This window comes from Gymnoscopelus braueri, assembly GCF_963280865.1.
Source record: "Gymnoscopelus braueri genome assembly, chromosome: 15".
NCBI classification, from domain to species: domain Eukaryota; kingdom Metazoa; phylum Chordata; class Actinopteri; order Myctophiformes; family Myctophidae; genus Gymnoscopelus; species Gymnoscopelus braueri.
The window spans coordinates 47500470-47514155 of record NC_137620.1 but is presented as its reverse complement, the minus strand read 5'-3'; the positions used below and the strand labels follow the sequence as shown (position 1 = coordinate 47514155).

At 37.2% G+C, this 13686-nt stretch overlaps 1 protein-coding gene across 1 annotated transcript in view; it reads right to left on the bottom strand.

The window, feature by feature from the left end:
• The window catches only part of LOC308101607 (uncharacterized protein), a gene marked incomplete at its 3' end in the record, with an annotated part of 63082 nt that extends 49894 nt beyond the window's left edge, over positions 1–13188 (bottom strand). Inside the window, exons 1-3 of the mRNA XM_080451027.1 lie at positions 13082–13188; positions 10396–10668; positions 9766–10056 (exon numbers count right to left, since the gene is read on the bottom strand). Coding sequence (XP_080307153.1) covers positions 9766–10056; positions 10396–10668; positions 13082–13151 — 634 coding nt within the window. The 5' untranslated portion in view covers positions 13152–13188. The remainder of the gene's footprint in view (positions 1–9765; positions 10057–10395; positions 10669–13081) is intronic.
• Between the last annotated feature and the right edge of the window lie 498 nt (positions 13189–13686).

Below are 13686 nucleotides of genomic sequence, written 5' to 3'. Positions count from 1 at the left end.
TAGATGTTGGCCTATTGTTCTTCTTCAAAAACCGATACCGATATTATATGCTAATATCGGCCGATAATATTGGGAGGCCGATAATATCAGACATCCCTAATTCCCACACATCACGGTTTCATAGGGGGTAAGGTTTGTTTTGAGTGAAGTTGTATCACACCAAAATATACACGAGAGACACACAGGAAGACATCACATGGCCCCTGGACTATTGTCATGTTAATAAATAAGCGTGTGAGTCCAACTGTACTTTATGAGGTGTTTCTCACATGTGACGCTGTCTGTCACTCTGCTACACCACTGACATCATCACACGTCGACTCTGTAGTCTTTCTACCACTAACACAATCACACGACCACTGACAGCTATTAAGTCAGTGGTCGGTTAAGGTCAATACCGACTACAACTGCTACAAATGTACATGTTTTCCTTTGGTGAAAATCTTTTGCGAATACAATAAAATAGGATATATTAGAATAAAAGTAAGAAAGAGGATATTTACTCATGATGCAACCCCCCCCCCCACCCCCCCAAAAAAAACAGTGTTTTAATTTAAAGTGTAGTGTCTGTCCCTCTTCTATCCATGTCTTCACTGAGACATGACATATCAAACATCTCCAGACAAGAACACTTTAAAATCACATCTTCACTGAGTTTCATTTGTTCACTTCCAAAGACCATTGGATAATACGTTTGGAATGTCTATGATTATTTAGCAATAACTTAAAACTACAGCTTGTAGCAGTTTGTCCTAGCTGATCTCACAAACCGCTGGGCCGATCAGCAACACATTTCTTGTACATATTGCCAGTAGGTCACAGTTGTATCTCCACTATTTTAATGTGTTAAAATATGCAAATTATCTAATTAAATATGCTCAAATTACATTTAGAGGATGCACAGATTAGTGTTTACTGAGGTTCCTCAAGGTGTTAAAGAGAGATGATAGAGACTGAGGGATGTTCATTACCTGGTTTAACACTGTGTGTCTCAACAGTGTGGTTGAAGTGTGGTAGGTGAACTCTACAGGTCACATGCTCTGTTAGAGTCACTGTCACAGTCCTCTGGACAACATAACAGTGATCTGAAGGTTTCTCTGTCACTGAGGGTTCAGCATTGATGTTGTTTCCATCACTGTCCAGCCAAGACATCTCAGGTTCAGGAAACCAGCACCCAGAATCACATCTCCATGATAAGAGATCACCCTTTATTCCAGTTAAAGACATCACTGGCTGAGACACAGACCCTACAAAAACACAAAGAGATTATCAATTAAACTATTTGATTATCAGACAGACAGACAGACAGACAGACAGACAGCAATGTTGGGCAAGTAATGTACTACATTGTGTATGTGCATTCTCTTCTAAAACAAGCAACTAAGAGTACACCTAGTGCTAAGGTAAAAGTGAAATATATCAGCTACCTACTTTCTTAAACAGATGAGACAAATAGGAAAATCAAATGAGCAAGAGCTAAAACAAATTAGTGTATCGAATAAACAAGATCCAATAAAACAATAAAACAAGAGCTCGTACAACTAGTTCACAACAAATAGGCAAGGCGAAGAGTAAAGGTCCTTACACACCGGCGAATGTGGCGAATATACGCAAAATTCGGACTCGTTCCGAATAATTAAAAGACGCTTTTTCGCTTCGCTTTTCCGCTTTTTCGCGCCATGTACGCTTGCATTGACTTTATAAGGTTTTAAAAAAAAGCGTATTATTCGCACGAAAAAATCGCCTTCAGGGTAGTGTTTCCTGAAGAGGTGGGTTTTCAGCTTGCGGCGATGTCCTGACATCAGTGGGGAGTTCATTCCACCACTGTGGGGCCAGAACAGAAAAAAGCTGTGACCGTGTAGATCGTTCAGAAGGACCACTGAGCGACGAGTTAACCAGTCGCCCCGAGGCGGCAGACCGAAGTAGTCGGGCAGGGGTGTAAGCATTGTGTGGGAGAACTTAGGGCGGTTGAACACCAGACGAGCCACAGCTTTCTGAACAAGCTCCAGAGGTCTGATGGCAGACGCCGGGGCACCAGCAAGGAGGGAGTTGCAGTAGATACGTTTTTAACTTCATCCTATGCCCTTTTCGAACACCCCAGAGTACATGCATTTGTTTTCATATTTTTATATTTCTTATTTTAAGTGTATTATGTTTATTTTGTGTTTTTCTTTTTGTCTTTTAACAATGTTCGAAATAAACAATCAATGTCCATCTGTCTGTCTGTCTGTCTGTCTGTCTGTCTGTCTGTCTGTCTGTCTGTGTTCCTTTTATGCCATATCGGGCATATCGATTTTGACCGGCGGTTCTGGAGAACCAGTTTTTCATACTTAGAGGTTCAGGCCGCAACGTGGCCCTCACATCTAGAGTTCGGGTTCGACGCTATGCGGCCCTCACACCTACACTCACACATCTCACATCTATGTTGCACCGCCGATCCAACTGATATGCCCATTATGGAGACCTCTGTATCTGTCAGTCCTTGTCTCTTTTATTCCCATATTTGGAGATCCCTGATGTCATCAGTATATGGCCATATTTGGGCATGTCCCCTTTTGTGCCCATATATAGAGCTGACTGATTCTTTTTCACCATGAGGACAAATTGGGGTTAGACAACACACCCCATATTTAGGCGTAGCTGCATTGGGGACTCCTTATATGGTTAGCTGAGTCATGGTGACATGAGCGTGACGTCAGAGGTCCGCCCGCTGGCCGGCTGGTACTCCCTTTAAGTCAGAGTGAAATGGCATTTTCGGTCATTTTTATTTTCAGTCTGAAAAGGTAGCCTGTATGTTTGTGAACCAATCAGAAGGTCCCATCCCTTTGGGCTATGGGAAGGCATTAGCCTGCAAAGGCCTGCAAATCACGCAGCCTGAAGGAGTAAAAGAGGATCAGCGTGAAGAATGTTTATGTTACTATGCTGCTTATTTCTCACCTCCAGTGTTTTCAGATACATATTTTATGTACTGTTTGAGTTTAAAACGAGTAATACACCATCTGGCCGTCATCTTGAGTTGGATAAAGAACGTAGCAGCCCAGTGTCTCTCTAATTAAAATCAGGTGCGAGTGGAAGAACGTGAGCTATGAGAATCAAACGGGTGAATGAAATCAAAATGCATTTATATTCATAAAGGTCTATCTATGTCATCATGCAGTACGTTTGTGTTACAGGGAGTTAATAAAAAATCTAATTTAGGGACTTTTGATATAAAAATACACCCCAAAAAAAGATAATTGTTATCTATTGATAGATATGTCCTCATTATGACCGCGGGTATGCTCTAAAAGTGTAATTTAACTACGTCTTTAAGCCAATTTGAATATAGGATATTATTTATAGATAATAACATAATACCTGCACATTTTATATTCGATATTAGTTATATCTATATATATACAAGTAAGACGCGCGAACGCGGGAAGAGAACGCAAAAAAAATTAAATAAATATGAAAAAAAAAAGATTTAAAAAAAAGTAACCAATAAAAAAAAAATACAAAAATACAAAAACAATCTGCGTTAAAAGGAGCGTCTTAGAAAAACACAAATTCACTAAAAAAAAACTTTGAATGTTTTTGAACAATTCAACAAAGTGTTTGAAGTGCCTGTTTCACCCACTTCCGGGGGGCGGAGCCAAAATCCGAGCCCGAAATATTTGTTCGTAGACCCCCACTTAGGGGGGGTACAAAAAGTTTCGGAGCGATTCGGGCACTTTTCATTTAACATGGGGTTTCAATGGGGAGTTTTTAGGAGCCTTCTCCGGGGCGTGGCTTCCGGGGGAAGGGGCGGGCTTAAACGCAACCTTGACAGGTGTGTTCAGTTTTCAAAGACCTTTCATTTGATGTATGGTACGTCTAAATTGGACATTTACTTATCTCAGAGGAGCTGCAGGCAGGCAGTGCACACAGACACACACACACACACACACTCACAAGCCGAGCACGGTTTCATAGTAAGCTCCACTTGCGCCTTCGGCGCGCCTCCTTCCGCTGCGTTCGCAATTACATTGCTATCTTGCCCACACACGTTTGGGAAAGCCCATAGCGGATTCTAAAACAACCCACTGTGCCAAATGTGTTTGGTAGAGCGTGCCTGCCAGAAATGACAAAAGCGAACTTATTAATCTTAATTAAAAAGTGCAAACTAACAGCTTCACAAAAACAATGTTGGTGTAATTAGGAACTTTGACAGGGAATCTATATTTTATATACACAAATTAAGAATTAAGTAAAAAGAAAGAATTATGTTGCTGTATTTCCTGTTTTTTTGTGGTCTGTCGGCTCTAGTCTCCCGTTCACAGCTGCTGCTAGTTTTTTCGAAAACACGTTAAACACGTCATTGGCACGTTGCGCCATAGCGGATAACGTTAATGGCACTCAATGAGTAACCACTACATACATTTCGGCTGTGACGCATTGTGAGCTTGTACATCTGCTATTTTCAAAAGATTTGAATACATTGTATACATTTGAAAACTTGTGAAACAGGACATTCTGCATAATGAGTACTTTCTGCTTTTGGTACTTTAGGTACAGTACATTTTGATACAATACTTTTGTACTTTTACTGAAGTATTTTTTATAATAGTATAATTCCGGACTTTTACTTGTAACAGAGTATTTCTACATTGCAGAATTGATACTTATACTTAAGTACACTTGAGTACTTTTATTACCACATATTGTATCAACATAATGTTATTAAGATGTTATTTAGACCAGTGGTTCTCCAACGGTCTCTTACGCCCTTATTTAGTCATTTTCTTTTATTGTTGTTTTTCATCCATGTTTTGAACAGTAAATCTTACCAACATGGAGCTGGATCTCACTGTAGCTGCCCAGGTGTGGAACATAACACTTGTATGTTCGCTGATCTGAGAGCTTCACCCTGGTCAGCTTCAGTGAGATGTTACCATGAGACAACTGCTCAGGAAACAGAGACGTCCTCTGTTCAGATAGATGTGTGTTTTTAACAAAACAAACTGGCATGGTTCTACAATATCCCTCACAGTTACAACAAAGCGTTACTCTCCAGGCAACGTTCACATATACATGTGCATGAAGCTTGAGTGTTTTAGTTTGTTATTTGTTTGTTTATTGTTTTTGAATTATTATGTCGGTTCATCATTTGTCAAATGAAATGCTAGTGTCCTGTAAGTCCATTTAAATGGATAGAAATCTCAAAACAAGAGTCAATAGCAACAGCAGAATAAGCTGTTTGTCATTGGCAGTGAAGATTTGTCACATTTGTCATGGGTTCAACCCACATACTCAGCTGTCTATATGTTCTATATGTCTGTCTATATGTTCTATAATGTATGTCTATATGTTCTATATGTCTGTCTATATGTTCTATATGTCTGTTTATATGTTCTATATGTCTGTCTATATGTTCTATATGTCTGTCTATATGTTCTATATGTCTGTCTATATGTTCTATAATGTATGTCTATATGTTCTATATGTCTGTCTATATGTTCTATATGTCTGTCTATATGTTCTTCTATATGTCTGTTTATATGTTCTATAATGTATGTCTATATGTTCTATATGTCTGTCTATATGTTCTATATGTCTGTTTATATGTTCTATATGTCTGTCTATATGTTCTATATGTCTGTCTATATGTTCTATATGTCTGTCTATATGTTCTATAATGTATGTCTATATGTTCTATATGTCTGTCTATATGTTCTATATGTCTGTCTATATGTTCTTCTATATGTCTGTTTATATGTTCTATAATGTATGTCTATATGTTCTATATGTCTGTCTATATGTTCTATATGTCTGTTTATATGTTCTATATGTCTGTCTATATGTTCTATATGTCTGTCTATATGTTCTATATGTCTGTCTATATGTTCTATAATGTATGTCTATATGTTCTATATGTATGTCTATATGTTCTATATGTCTGTCTATATGTTCTATAATGTATGTCTATATGTTCTATATGTCTGTCTATATGTTCTATATGTCTGTTTATATGTTCTATATGTCTGTCTATATGTTCTATATGTCTGTCTATATGTTCTATATGTCTGTCTATATGTTCTATAATGTATGTCTATATGTTCTATATGTATGTCTATATGTTCTATATGTCTGTCTATATGTTCTATATGTCTGTTTATATGTTCTATATGTCTGTCTATATGTTCTATATGTCTGTCTATATGTTCTATATGTCTGTTTATATGTTCTATTTGTCTGTCTATATGATCTATATGTCTGTCTATATGTTCTATATGTCTGTCTATATGTTCTATATGTCTGTCTATATGTTCTATATGTCTGTCTATATGTTCTATATGTCTGTCTATATGTTCTATATGTCTGTTTATATGTTCTATATGTCTGTCTATATGTTCTATATGTCTGTCTATATGTTCTATATGTCTGTTTATATGTTCTATATGTCTGTCTATATGTTCTTTATGTCTGTCTATATGTTCTATATGTCTGTTTATATGTTCTATATGTCTGTCTATATGTTCTATATGTCTGTCTATATGTTCTATATGTCTGTCTATATGTTCTATATGTCTGTTTATATGTTCTATATGTCTGTTTATATGTTCTATATGTCTGTCTATATGTTCTATATGTCTGTCTATATGTTCTATATGTCTGTCTATATGTTCTATATGTCTGTCTATATGTTCTATATGTCTGTCTATATGTTCTATAATGTATGTCTATATGTTCTATATGTCTGTCTATATGTTCTATATGTCTGTTTATATGTTCTATATGTCTGTCTATATGTTCTATATGTCTGTCTATATGTTCTATATGTCTGTCTATATGTTCTATAATGTATGTCTATATGTTCTATATGTCTGTCTATATGTTCTATATGTCTGTCTATATGTTCTATATGTCTGTTTATATGTTCTATATGTCTGTCTATATGTTCTATATGTCTGTCTATATGTTCTATATGTCTGTTTATATGTTCTATTTGTCTGTCTATATGTTCTATATGTCTGTCTATATGTTCTATATGTCTGTCTATATGTTCTATATGTCTGTCTATATGTTCTATATGTCTGTCTATATGTTCTATATGTCTGTCTATATGTTCTACATGTCTGTTTATATGTTCTATTTGTCTGTCTATATGTTCTATATGTCTGTCTATATGTTCTATATGTCTGTCTATATGTTCTATATGTCTGTCTATATGTTCTATATGTCTGTCTATATGTTCTATATGTCTGTCTATATGTTCTATATGTCTGTCTATATGTTCTACATGTCTGTTTATATGTTCTATTTGTCTGTCTATATGTTCTATATGTCTGTCTATATGTTTTATATGTCTGTCTATATGTTCTATATGTCTGTCTATATGTTCTATATGTCTGTTTATATGTTTATATGTTCAACCCACATACTCAGCTGTCTATATGTTCTATATGTCTGTCTATATGTTCTATATGTCTGTCTATATGTTCTATATGTCTGTCTATATGTTCTATATGTCTGTCTATATGTTCTATATGTTCAACCCACATACTCAGCTGTCTATATGTTCTATATGTCTGTCTATATGTTCTATATGTCTGTCTATATGTTCTATATGTCTGTCTATATGTTCTATATGTCTGTCTATATGTTCTATATGTCTGTCTATATGTTCTATATGTCTGTCTATATGTTCTATATGTCTGTCTATATGTTCTACATGTCTGTTTATATGTTCTATTTGTCTGTCTATATGTTCTATATGTCTGTCTATATGTTTTATATGTCTGTCTATATGTTCTATATGTCTGTCTATATGTTCTATATGTCTGTTTATATGTTTATATGTTCAACCCACATACTCAGCTGTCTATATGTTCTATATGTCTGTCTATATGTTCTATATGTCTGTCTATATGTTCTATATGTCTGTCTATATGTTCTATATGTCTGTCTATATGTTCTATATGTTCAACCCACATACTCAGCTGTCTATATGTTCTATATGTCTGTCTATATGTTCTATATGTCTGTCTATATGTTCTATATGTCTGTCTATATGTTCTATATGTCTGTCTATATGTTCTATATGTTCAACCCACATACTCAGCTGTCTATATATTCTATATGTTCAACCCACATACTCAGCTGTCTATATGTTCTATATGTTCAACCCACATACTCAGCTGTCTATATGTTCTATATGTCTGTCTATATGTTCTATATGTCTGTCTATATGTTCTATATGTTCAACCCACATACTCAGCTGTCTGAAGTCTCCATTTAAGAGGTAAGTAAACAGGCTTTCCAACAGTATAAAGGTTATTGCCAAGAAGCATTGTTACAATAGAGAAATAATCTACCAAACACAATTTTGTGTGTGTGTGTGTGTGTGTGTGTGTGTGTGTGTGTGTGTGTGTGTGTGTGTGTGTGTGTGTGTGTGTGTGTGTGTGTATATAAAAAATCTGCCTTTGCCTATTTCACATTCTGTTAACGTGGTCCTGGTTGGAAGTAGAATAAAAAGTGTCAGTAATTAATCTGGGAAACAAAACGGTACCCCATTTCTTGACTGTTTTTCCATTGTTCCATAGAGAGTGTGTAATGATGCAGTCCCATGCTCTCCAGTCAGCCCTGAGAATTTCCACAGCCACTCTGACCTGAAAGGTGCCATCTCCATTTGGACAGACTCCAGATGTCCACACCCCATCACGCTCATCCACCACTTGGCCTTTTCTCCGGATGTTAACCACACAGACTTGTTTGGGATAAAATCCCGTCGCCAGGCAAACGAGATTCACTGTTGCAGACGTTTTTCCCTTTGTCGTGAAGACGAAAACATCTGTATGATCTAAATAAAAAACAAATCAGAAATATATCAAAATTGCACGACTGACTAAGAATATTTGGTAAGACTTAATATTAAGGTCGGGTCTATAATGAGTTGTAATCACATTTATAATGCATTATAATGCACTTATAACAATAAGGCATTATAACAGTTGTTAAAAATGTTTATAATTATGCATAACAACTTATAACAAGGCAGGTGTCTGAACTGTTCACAACCCTCCTCTGAGACACACAAAAATTGTACCATATTATAATGAGCATTAGTGAGGACCAATTATATGAAAATGGGTGAAATGCTCCTTTAAGCTGTGTTTCTGCTCAGCAACAGACACAGCCTGCAGTTTCAGTGCAGTTTCAGCTTGGGGAAATGGATAAAAAAAAGAAGTGTGAATAACGTTAAATGTTAAACTAGAAAAAGTGCAAATATTTGCCAATATGAAAAATCTGACAGATCCGTCTTGATCACTTGACTAATGTGTTAATGTTTGATATTTTTTTAGGAGTAATATAATTAAATGTTTTGCAAAAATCGGCCTCCTGTTGGCGCTATAATAGGGCAATGTTAAAAGAATGGCATTTGTTCCTCAACGTAGTGAGAATCTGCGTGCAAAATTTCGCAATCGGATACTGCATTCATGATTTGCGGCATCTTGTTCAAAAAGGGCCACTCCTGCAAAATGTGTACCGATTTGCGTGATCTGTAGGAGTACTGTCAACATTCTTTTTTTGCAAAAATCGGCCTCCTGGTGGCGCTATAAGAGGCCCATGTGAAAGATTTTGGGCAGAGGTTCTGCTCTGGCATCCAGGGAGTGTGTGTGCAAAGTTTCCTTACGCTTAAGCCAACGGTGCCGGAGATTAGCTGTACACAGACGGGGACACACACGGACGGACGGACACACGGACGGACAGGGTGCAAAACATAGTCTCCCAATGAATACTTACCACTTTTCATTAATTCTGCTTGCCCGTAGTCAACAAATCTACTCAGCCATGAGACACACTCCCTCTCCAGGTAGGCTTGGGTGTAGTCGTTCAGCATCTTGACCAGATCCCACTTCATCTTGGTGGGAATTGCAAGGGCAACTGGGGCGATCCAGAGCTTATTGGCAACATCAAAGGACAGGTAGTCGTCACCATCATAGCCGTATTCATGAATGCCGCTGATGAACTTTAATGATGTGTCACCTTGTCTCTCAGCCTTACAGCCGACCCTCCACTGAAGAACGTGTAAACCTGTACAAGATAAGAGACATCGTACCAGAGGAAACAAGTTCAGCACACAAAGCAGTGGAAAAAAAGGAAAATAAATAATATAATAATAATGTGACTGTTTTACTGTTTTTATTTTATTTTACAGGGAACAGTCTGGCAGGTAGCTGGATGAAAGATGTGTGTTGTTTCACACTATACTTCTACTGCGTAAGATTCAGAAAACGTTGTATGCAGTGCTTACAGGATTGATGCAATAAGTGACTTTAACAGTGATTAACACTGTGTCAACTCCATTACTCACTCAATTAAAAGACTTATAACTCAAATGCACAGTATATAAGAACTGATTGGATGTCTAACCGCTATCGTTGTGTCTACTTCGATCCCTGAGGATCCCCAGGTTGACTTTGAACCACTGCTCCTTGCTCTGGCGTGACTGGGTGCCTTTATACCAGTAGTCCTTGTCCAGCCTCTCTTCCATCCATGGCTGCTTGGGGACCTTTTTCTTAATCATGCTGTCATAGTAGTCAATCATTCTGCCGTCCAGCAGACCCATAGCTGTGAACTCATGGATCCCTGGTAGGTTGACAGGCTTGGAAAAAGCTGTGTAGATGTAGGTGAGTGAATGGGTCTCTGGAAGACAAAATACACATAATTATTAAACTTAATTTCTACAGGTTAGGTTGACTGTGAATATGCATACTCTTTTGCAGTAACACGTTTCCCTAACATGTAACTTATCAAGCATTCCCAATGCCATCATGTCCAAAGACAATATGTAAGGACACATCTAATGTGCTATTATATAACAATATGGTAAGCACACATCTAAACATGTTCCCTTTTATTTGTCACTATAGCAGTGATACTGTTACAGTACAGTCTATTTAGTCATCACGGGCACCAGTGATCAATCCTATTTTATCAACATACTGAAGCTAGTGTATAAAATAACGTATTTTTCAGGGATATTTAACACTCATACATGTTTGGGGTCATTTTAATCATGTCTACTCTGGCTTTTGTGAGCCCCCCAGACAGTTTTGAAGTTGCTTGATTCAGTATTTAGATATTTGATATTCATTTTATCAGACACGCCCCCTTCCTATACAAACCCATAGTAACTTCAAACTCCATTTTAACCATGATAGATTCATTGAAAACACCCGTCCTTGGTTCTGGTGACTGATATTATCCTTCTTACAGTATACGTGAGGGGGCGTGTTTTTTCAATTACCTTTTTCATCATTAAAAAAAAAAAAAGAAAGAAAAAAAAGTAATTGAAAAAACACGGCTCCCTCATGCATTAGAAGGATCAATGTCACCAAAACCAAGGACGGGTGTTTTCAATGAATCTATCATGGTTAAAATGGAGTTTGAAGTTACAATGGGAAGGGGGGGTGTCTGATTAAATTAATATAAAATATCTAAATACTGAATCAAGCTACTTCAAAACTGTAGTAGCTTACAGTCAGCCTATGAGCCGGGCATTGAAGTTCCAGCCAAAACTGGAACTGGAAGTTTGGTGAAATACATTGAAGTCTATGGCAGCCGGCTGGACCAGCTTGTGAACAAACACTATTTCTGAACGATTGTGTCCTTTGTCAGTTAATCGGTTCAGGAATATAAAATAAGTCATACCACTGTTTTTTTTTTTTCAATCTTTTGTTTTTTATGTGCATGTATCGTTTCTGGCAGTGTTGCCAGATTTTGAGAGAGAAATAAGCAACCAGGTCTAGGAAAACAAGCCCAAAAGAAGCAACTAGGGCACTAGGCCATTATGAGCACTTTAAACATTTATACTGTATACATTAAACATAGCCGATCTACAAGCTCACAACGTGTCGCATATGAGCTTGTAGATCTGCAATTTCTTTTTTAAATCTTGAAATAAAATGTGGAATAGTTGAAGATTTTTGAAACATTCTAACAACACAAATGTGGAACGGGGCGCCATGGCACAAAACATTTTCAGATGGGGGTTAGGGACAAATACATATTAATTTGGGGGTCCATGCCATAAAAATAATTGAGAACCACTGGTTAAAATAATTATAAAATTGTGAAGCAAGCCCAAATAATCAACTACACTTTAGAAACAAGCCCAAAAAAAGCATCCCGCAACTACCAATATTTACAAGCAACTTCATAGAGAAATAAGCCCAAAGTCACTTATAATAAGCGGACATGGCAACAATGGTTTATGGCTCTGCAGTATCGTGTACTTTGTGCTCTTTATATAGCTCAATAAACAGTACAGTGTACACATCGAAAAGCAACACAGCAGATAACAATGTGTGGTATGTCTTCTTTTATTTTCCAGAAGCGATTACTTTACAAAGGTCTCAGTCGTTCAGAAATATATTTTGTTCATGAGCTGATGAACAAACTGGTTTTCTGGTGACCACTGGTTTTCTAAAACCAGTGGTCACTAACCTTGGTGTCAAATTGGACAGCGATTTTAAGTTTGACAAACAGATTAACTCTGTTGTTAAATCCAGTTTTTATCACCTGAGGCTCTTAGCCAAAGTCAAGTCTGCTGTAACCCTCTCTGACTTTGAACGTCTTATCCATGCTTTTATCTCAACCCGACTCGACTACTGTAATGCACTTTATGTTAGCCAAGCCTGCTTGTCACGACTACAGTTAGTCCAAAACGCGGCCGCTCACCTCTTAACAGGGGCACGGAAATATGATCACATCTCCCCTATTCTTGCCTCCCTACACTGGCTCCCTGTTCGTTACAGGATTCAGTTTAAGACTTTAATGTTTGTCTTTAAGTCTTTAAATGGGCTGGCACCATTGTACATATCTGAAAGTAGACCAAATATCCTTGTTCTCTTTTTACTTCACCAAGAAGACTAAATAAGTAAACACTATTCATGTGTCCATCAAACGTAAGGCGACGGAACATGTATTGCCAGACACAATTAATTGGTCTATAACAGCGTAAAAAAGACAATAAAACACGTTATTGTATCTGTAATAAAAAGACAATAAAACACGCTATTGTATCTGTAATGACAACTTTATATAGGCTACTCACCAACTCCAGTCACCACAGAGTAAAACCACACAAAAAGAAACACAAAAAGGCAGGTTGTAGACTGAGCCATACTGTAAAACGTATGTTATTTCTTAAGAGAATTAAAGAAAAGAGGTTGGTGGTAAGGATGACCTTCTATGACCCTCCCTCCAGCGTCGCCATTGACTAAAGTTGCTTAACTCTGTGCTACACCTGTCCTGCAGGTGGAGTCCACTTGTCTGGTAACTTTGTCCAGACTGGGATCAATTGGATCCGCTTTTCAGATCCTGTCTAGAGCGGAAACGGAAATGATCTGAGTGAATGCACGTATTTGTGTGTGTGTGAATTACCGGATATAGTAGGCGGGCTCTGAACAGGATCAGAGTACAGCAGTAAATAGAAACCACGGGTTTCCACCAGTGTTGCCATGTCGGCTTATTACAGTATAAGCGACTTTGGGCTTCTTTTTCTGTAAAGAAAATAAACAACTACACTTTGATTCTGAAGTGTAGTTGTTTATTTAGGTTTGTTTCTAAAGTATAGTTGATTATTTAGGCTTGCTTCCACATTTGTAATTATTATTTAAACCAGTGGTTCTCAAACATTTTCATGAAAATGTTTTGTGC